This window comes from Lepidothrix coronata, unplaced genomic scaffold (genome assembly GCF_001604755.1).
Source record: "Lepidothrix coronata isolate B3197 unplaced genomic scaffold, Lepidothrix_coronata-1.0 Scaffold5, whole genome shotgun sequence".
Lineage (NCBI taxonomy): Eukaryota > Metazoa > Chordata > Aves > Passeriformes > Pipridae > Lepidothrix > Lepidothrix coronata.
This window is the reverse complement of record NW_016690185.1, coordinates 7,004,410-7,013,123: the sequence shown is the minus strand read 5'-3', so window position 1 is coordinate 7,013,123 and position 8,714 is coordinate 7,004,410. Positions and strand designations below refer to the sequence as shown.

Sequence of the window (8,714 nt, the reverse complement as noted above, 5' to 3'; positions counted from 1 at the left end):
AAGAAAAAGTCCTACAGGAGGAAGGTAAATCCTATTTTCTGCCCTATATTGTTTAAATTCTTGAAAAGGGAGCAGCAGTAATCATAGAGGAATTACAAGAAGAATTAAAAGCAGTTCTGACTCAGTGGGTTAGAAACAGCCACCACCAAAACTGGAGGAGGTTTTGATCTGACATACCCAGAATGCTGAATTAACCAGTCGAAGTAATTTCAGATCTGGATCAACTCTCACATCTGACTTGAAAAACTCTACCCCTTATATCACTCCTGTTTTTTTTCCTCTCTTTTAATCAATAACAAGCTGCAGACAAAGTTCAAGGGAAAAGCCAGCACAGTGGTAGTGTGCAGTTGACCCAGTGATGCTGAGTAGCACAGCAGCACTGCAGACAGATGTGGGAGATGTGGTTCTGGACCAGTGAGACAAGCATATTGCTTAAAAATGCTGGATTTTAGTAAGTGCGACAGGTACACTCATACAGTTTGTTTCTGTTCTCAAACTATTACTGTAGTTTTCATTTTAAATATGGAAATTTAATTTCTAAATTTGAAAGTAACCTTCAGTGTGTGCTCACTGTATTTAAAACATCTTGAAATTACATGATATGCACATAGATTTTAGGTTGTCTGTAACTTGTCCTTCTAACTTTACTCTTTAAAAACATTTCAAATTACTGGTACAGGGAGGAGGCCCTAGGATGATTTGGCTTTTGGCAAAATACTGCTAAACAAAACATAAACATAAATTTTAAATACTTAACAGGATTTTATATTTGGGTTTGGTGCTATTGTTTTCATTACCTTCAGAGATTTTGCATCTTTTCCAGTTTGAATTCAATATCTGACATATCCTTCTACAGAGACTGAGAAGTGTGCACTAGGATCATTTTTTGTCATCTGCAGTTGATGCAACTGCTGCTGCAGAGATGTGTTGGGAGAAAGCACATAAAGAGCTGGACGAATGGCACACAGAAATATGTTACCATGATGACTTTGAAGTGTGTAAGAAAAACACTCCACAGAAATAAATCTAGGCTGGAGAAATGGCCCATGGAATGTCTGTACCCTACACACGCACGCACATGCATTGCCACCAAAAAATCACTCAAAGAGTTTTGCACTGAAGCACTAAATTATTTCAGTTGTCCAAGATGCCCCTTGGGACATACCTGACAATCAGCCTGCCTAGGAAACACTACATTTTGTCTTAGGGTGGGCCCTTCTCTGAATGCTTCAGTATCCACCTTTCCTAGGGCATGATCCTCACAAAATGCTTGGAATGCCCTTCCGTTTGTACAGACAAACTAGGACAAGCCAGCTTAAATATGACTCACTGTTATTATTTAAGGAAAACTTCAAAGAGTCATACCTTGTGCTGGTGATCATGTAGCATTTCTCAGAGCTGTGAATCCATTACCACAGCCCTGCTTATTCTTCCCCTTCTTTACTAATAGGAAGGGGAAGAATTTGGACTTAAAATAACAAGCAAATTTGAAAGTAGAAAGCTGTATGATAATCACATGACCACTATACTTTGATTTTTCAAATAAAAAAAGGAGTTGAATCATCTCGCCTTTGGAGTCCAATGCCAGAAAGGCAAGCACTGTTTGACTTTGGACATAAAAGGTGAAACAGGAGACAATATTGACATCCCAGCCTTATCAAAATCACTGCCTTTCTCCAAAGGAATGAGGCTTTAATTCCAGACATTGAAACTGACTGTCACTCAAGCAATGTGATTACATGGGGAAATGTAAACTAGAGGCAATGATTACATAATGTTGACTCTAAGCCGTATTAAAAGTTGCTTGAAAAATTATGTGACAGTATTTTATTACTATTTTTTTATAAGAGTTTGTAAATGAATATGTTTTCTGAGACTCACAGCAAGATTCGCATTACAGTAGTTCATGCTGACCATGACTTTGTTCCAGGAGCGGCACAAACAATGCTTGTTTTTCCAGTGTTGTGAGGGTATCTGAATCTGGTCCTGTGAAATTTCAGTTCAGAGTAAATCCAGATGGATTAAATCAAGGATGCTGCTGAAATGCAGGGTGACTGGGGAAAAACGAACAAGGAAGGAACAAGTTTGGATCATACTACTGAAACAAAAGATATATGGACATATGAAACAGTAAAAGACAATTAGAAAATGTATTTATACTAAATTAAAACTTTATTGACTAATGTTCTCCAGACAACATGATCTGACAAACTATGGTTGCATACATGCAATGAAGTTGAACACAACAGTAGTTTAACATGGAATGTCAAACAAATTAATATAATGTATTAAATGAAAGAATTTATCTGTGTTGCTGCAAAATGAAACCAAGCTATGTATTTCCTTGGTCAATCTGTGTTCAGCTAAGAGGCTATGCATTTGAAGAAACTGGTAGATTTCTTTAGCATGTATTTCAAATAAATTAGCTAGAATTGTACTCTTTAAAAATCCTTCCAACTTCACTTGCATTTCAAACAAAATCTAAGTGTAAACACTAAAGTTGCTAGAGCCATCTAGAAAGACCTAACTGTCAAACTCAGAGTGGGCATTATAGTTCAGTAAATGTGAATATTTAGAACAAGAAAAATACCAGTTACTGCAAAAGCCATGTAGGCATATTTTATTATTAATCCAGCACAAAGCACTTCTTCTAAGTTTCTCACATAAAAGACTAAAGCTTGCTTACAGTACTACATCTTCTATCATTCAAGCATCATTATTACCTATCAGGGAGACTGGCTAGATGACCTAATGGGTCTTTTCCACCCCTAACTTCTACAAAATAAAATCATTCATGCCAGCAAGAACATGGTTTGCTACATCTTGGGCTTGATCCTGTAGGCTTTGTTCAGGCAAAACTCCTAAACACTTAAAGAGATTTTCCAAAGCAAGACATCCAGGATTAAGCCCTTCTGATTTTTTATTTTTAAAAGAGCATCCACTTAGGATACATGGAAAACATTCTATAGAATTAAAAAAATATAATGACATGTGCTTCACTTGCATTGAAGGAACCACAGAATGTAAACACCATAGTGGCCCACATTTTCACAATATCCATGAGAAAGTGTCAACTGCAAGTAATTTGTGTGCGTTTATTTCTCAGCCTGTGTTTCCAAGGGTGTTTTGTGTATACCTTTACCTCCACATCCACACACATACGCACTTCCTTAATATACATAAAGGTGTGACAAAATTCACTAAAGGCAGTTGCTTGCTCATCTTGATGCTTAAATCTGCAAGTGGCAGCAAACTGTGTTTTACAGGATGCTAATTAGACTGCACATGAGCAGCAGGACACAAGTATCGCTGTGAGCAATACTGTGTCATTGCCGGTTCCACAAGCATGGAGCCATCCCATTTATGCACATGACAAAATATACCTGCATAAAGGGCTGGAAGTGCAGGTGACCAAAGTATTTCTTGGTGGGCCATGTCTAAAATTTGAATTGAACAACTCAAAGATTGTAGACTGTCCTCACAGGAGCTTTCTGACAACCTGGAGGACCCTGTAGGAAAGTTTACCTTCAAAGTGCACTAAGAATGGAATGTTCTTGACAGGGAAATGATCAGAAGCAATCCTGGACTTTTTTGCATATTGAATAGGAAAAATGTTTTCATCTTCAGGTAGCACTTCACCCTGACAAATGTGGGTTCAGTTATTATTAGGTTTTAGCGTTACAGAAGATTCTTTAGGAACAAACATGATAGTACACACATACACATACACTCAGATATTTACAGCCTTTCTAGAAAAACAGCCCCTTACCTTAGTACTACCTATCTTTTTCTTTTTTTTTTTTTTTAGTATTTGAATTCTTTAAACCAGCTACATTAAATACCAATGTGTAATGTACCACCCCACACCAATCCCACATCCCCTCAAAAAACAGCAATTATTTCAAAAGTTTGTCTGCTTGTTTGTTTTTTTATGATTGTTAAAATCTCCTGCTTGAGACTGTTAAGTACCACCTCCGCTGGAACAAGATCAGCACTGACGGCATCTTCCAACGCCCGTCGTTTCATAGTTGAGCAAGTACTGCAGCAAGAAGCTTAGATCTCCAGGTCGTCAGGTCGAGGCCTGCTGCTGGCTCGGCTGCTGGCTCTGCTGGGAGGCCTCTGGTCCACAATGGTGAGGGGCTGCAGCTCGTGTCCCGATGCCAATTTTTTAGTGTTCTGGTGCTCATCAGAGAAGTCGAAGGGCTGGGCATGCGAGTTGGAGATGGTGCTGCCAGCCTGCCCCATTCTGTTCTGCTCCGCGCTGTAGTTGGCCCAGTTTTGCTCGCTGGCTTGCTTATTGTAGTTACGACAGGAGGAATTGTTCCTGTCTCCAGTAACAAGCTTGTACCCTGGGGGAGACATGGGAGACAAGGGGGCGGTCGGTGAGGAGCAGCCATTGTAATAAGCATATTTGGGGGAGCCACAGTCCTTGGAAGGGCTCATGGCACCGCTGTGGGAGTAGGGGTCGGTTTTGCCTTTCACACGATCCTTGACACCCTTGAAGAACACGTAGAAAAGCTCAATGATGTTCAAGGCAAGAGACACCAAGGACACCACCAGCATGAAGAGGATGAAGATGGTTTTCTCAGTTGGACGGGAGAGGAAACAGTCCACCCTGTGTGGGCACGGATCTCGCTCACAGGTGTAGATGGCATTCAGACTAAACCCATAAATGTACCACTGTATCAGCAAGAAAGCCACCTCGAAGACAGATTTAAACAGGATGCTGATGATGTAAGTACGGAGCAGTCCCCCACGCATCTTCACTTTGCCATGCTCTTCGATCCCATACTTGAATTTCTTAATTTCTATTTGCTTGAGGTGCATATCCACATTCACGCCATCATTTGCGACCACTTTGAGCTCTTCTTCTCTTTTGTTCAGCTTCTCTTCTTTCCTCATTACATAGAACACGTGTGCCAGGTACAAAAGGGTAGGTACAGACACAAATATGATCTGCAGAACCCAAAAGCGTACATGGGAGATGGGGAAGGACTTGTCATAGCAGACGTTCTCACAACCAGGCTGTTGAGTGTTACACCGGAAAGCAGACTGTTCATCTCCCCAAGCAGATTCGACTGCTGTCCCTAACAGCAAGATTCGGAAAATGAAGAGGACAGACAGCCACACTTTCCCTCCTGCAGTAGAATAGGCTTGAACTTTGTCAAGAAGTTTTCCTAAGGCACTCCAATCACCCATCTTCACAGGATGTTGGCTAAACAAGGACACAAAGAAAAAAAAAAGTAGGGTTAAGGCAGAGCTTGAATACCTTTGACAGACTAAATCACAGAGCAATGCTAATAGAGCAGTGGTGTCAGCTTTGTTGTAATTCATGTGTCTTACACAATCTGAAGAGAAAACAGAGTTTTAGTCTGCAGGCGGAGTGGGAAATCAGGGAAACTGAAAAGAGAAAGTACCATGTAATGTCTCAGAGCAAAATGAAAAAAAGAGGTTCCTAATTTCATTCCAGTTTTCAAGAAGCCTGTGACAACCCTCAGTGACCATTGTGGTTGGCTCAGCTTCCTTGGTGGCAGCCTCAGTTCAATGACCTACACCTGCCTCAGGTGGAAAACAGCTGTGACACACTGCTGAAGCAGGGTATGGAACTAAGCAGTGGCACTGCCTAAATATGCTAGGAATATATGAAAGATTTCTCAATTTCAGTGTGTATTGATTGTTCCCTGTAATTTTTATGCTCAATCTTTCAGATACTAAAAAAGCAAACCATGGGTTAACATAAATACAAAAGATTACATTAAGTTAACGTTAGATACATAAAATTCTATCACTGCAAAATGCATGCTGTTTTTCCTACACCAGCATTAAACTGGCCTTTTGCCTATCACTACATAGTGTGCAATACATTTAAGAGTATAGTTCCTGATGATGCCAAGTTTATACTCTACTCAACTTCAGAAAAAAAATTGCTTTCTAAATACAGCTTGTACATTAGTATTTCCAGATCAAAGTTAGCATTCTTTACCTATAGTTTTATGAAAGAACCAAAAATAGTAAATACATGAAACACAACTAAGATAATGTTGCCATATTGGAGGAACTCGTTTCCTGTTTATCTGTGATTTGCTTAATTCATTGTAGTTTCAGATTTGTGTTTGCATCTTTTTGTATTTAAATTCCTTCTTTGTTTTGAAAGGAAAAAATATTCAGCAAGGAAAAAAGAAATAGGTAAATGAGCTCTTTCTAAGGCAACTCCTGGCTTGCAGTTTGCATTCCAAGTGTTGAACACTGCAAGTTTAAACTGTCTCCCCGACTTGAGTTTTAAAGTGTGCATTTCTGGGACACAGGCAGGCTCTTGGGATATCTGGAAATACACAGGATGACATAAAAGAAATAAAAGTTCCTGGGAAGAATAAATTTCACTATAGATTTTTATCAACTAGAGAATGGCAATCTTATATTCATAAAAACTTACATTTTAACTTGCCCCCTGAAAAAGCATGTGAAATCAGGAATTTAACAGGAAAAATAATCAAAAACTTTCCCCTTTAAAGTGGATGCTGCCGGGCATAGATATTTGTTCCGCGCATGCTGAGTAATCCCTTCCTGGTATTAACAGTTTTTATAATGTCCAAATTATTTCCTCCCCACTGCAACATGGATATATCCCCTAGTGAAGGTCATTTACAGAAAAAGCACTTTTTGGATAATTCATAAAATAGGAAATTTTAGCACCAAGGAGACTTGCTTTCAAGAAGCAGTGAGTCACTGGAAACACAAGACTGTAAATCTGGCAAACTCAAACGTAACAATAAATGTCAAATAAAAACACACCATTCCTGCCATCAGAAAGAGTCTGACAGAGTAATGGGAGACAAGTGTCTAAAATAGCTTCGAGATGCCAATTATCTTTGAACCCCTGAAAAATATACCAGGGCCATTTCCTCCATTTGCCTAGTCAGCTGGCTCTGAAGCTCACCAACCACAGCCTGCTGACCCTTCCTCATATAATTAGCTCTTCTCATGAATGAAGCCCCATCAAAGGATCAGGCCTGCTTCAGACTTTGAAATCTGGAAGCCTCTGCTGGGAGGAGTATGCACAGCATGTTTATCTCTGACACATCCCCTCAGCCATCCTCAGCTTTCATCTTTCCCGGGAAAAGTGAGTTTGTCTTTTTGGGCTGGGGTGGCAGACAGGAGTCAGGCAGAGGATCGCAGAGGTCTCTGGAAAGGCTGAAATGAAATGTGACTACGTTCTTCTCAGGCTGGGATTGTTAAAACAGAGAACAGCCTGTAACTATACAATACGTGAAGTCTCTTTTAAAGGCAAACTATTTGCTCCATGTCCTACAAGTGAAGTGGACAGAAGGAGCCTTTTTCAAGTAATAGCTTCTTGATTTAATTAGTCAGCTTTCCAATGATTTTAAACTACTGGGTTAACAGACTTTCCTCAGACTCAACGTTTTTACTGTCTAAATGTTATTTCAGATTGAAAGCCTGATTAAGAAAACAGAGAATGTGTTATTTCTAGGCAGTTATGTGTTGTTTGTTTTCTAATTACACCCCTTTCTGGTTCATTAATGCAATGTGATTTACTTCAGTTTTGACCTACTTAATCCCACACCTGCAATAGTTGGAGAATTAACTACCTATTTTTTAATTTGCTTCAGCATGCAAAATTGCTAAATTTCATCTGTGTCCTCTGGCAATATAAACTCCAGGAGGAAACATTCCATGCTTGAATTACTCATACATAGTTTTGAAAAGCAACTTTTTTAAACAGAGATCAGTTACATGCTAGCCTTTTCCAGTGATAAAAAACCCCACATCAATTCAAAACATTGTACTGTTAATCAGATAACCTTGTGGTGGCACAAATATATTATTCCTTTTCTTAAGTGGATTCTATTGCGTTATGAAACACAGTACTTTGCTTTGTTGTAGAGAAAATTCATTCATCGGATCTAACTTGTTTACTTTCAGGGCACTGAAAGACCAGTTTTATTAACTGACTACAAATCTGTTTACCAGGTATAGAAAGAGGGTTTGTATCAAATGGGTATTTTAAGTATTCTAGCTTTGTAGGTAGTTTCTAATGGTTGGCAGAACCTTTAAAAATAGTTCTTCAATATTCTGGACTAAAACTTCTTTTAACTCTTCCAAACACCTTAAGTGAGTCCACTGAATGACACAGGCTGGCCTGTTCAATTGATATGATTTCACTACTTTAGGAATTTAAGGATATGGCTGATGATGAGTACGTGTGTTTCATGAGTTCCTGGTGATTAATACTTTACAGGACCACAACCTTCTTCTGAGGCAGACTAATGCAGGCCTAGTACTAACATATAGCAGTCTTTAAAAGATGGATTTCTTCCAGGTCCTACTGTGTGTGGGTAAAGATAGGAAAAAAAATCCATAGAGCAGCAGGAGATCTGACAGCATTCATTGCATGGGTTTTGGATGACCAAATATATAAGACATTTGATTTCTAGGCCACAATTAAGAAATTCTAGAACTATTTTTTATGGACAGCATTCATCATGTCATCTGGTTCATATTTTCCGAAAAGAATAATGCAAACTCAGGGCTGTGGTAATGTGCCCAGGTCTGACTACAGTGTTAGAAGGTCACATGCTAGCAGATGGAAGAGCAGTAAGGGTTCTAAAATGGGATCATGCAGCTGAAGCAACTGGGAAACAGGACAAAGTTTTGGTTTTCCAACCACTTCTGCCTTTTTATTTGTGCTTACACAC

The 8,714-nt window shown here is 39.2% G+C and overlaps 1 protein-coding gene across 1 annotated transcript in view; it reads right to left on the bottom strand.

Moving 5' to 3' along the window:
* Window positions 1-2,149: 2,149 nt before the first annotated feature.
* Window positions 2,150-8,714, bottom strand: part of GJA1 (gap junction protein alpha 1) — a 9,475-nt gene continuing 2,910 nt past the window's right edge. Inside the window, exon 2 of the mRNA XM_017829473.1 lies at window positions 2,150-5,215. Within this exon, the coding sequence (XP_017684962.1) occupies window positions 4,054-5,199 (1,146 nt within the window). The 5' untranslated portion in view covers window positions 5,200-5,215 and the 3' untranslated portion in view covers window positions 2,150-4,053. The remainder of the gene's footprint in view (window positions 5,216-8,714) is intronic.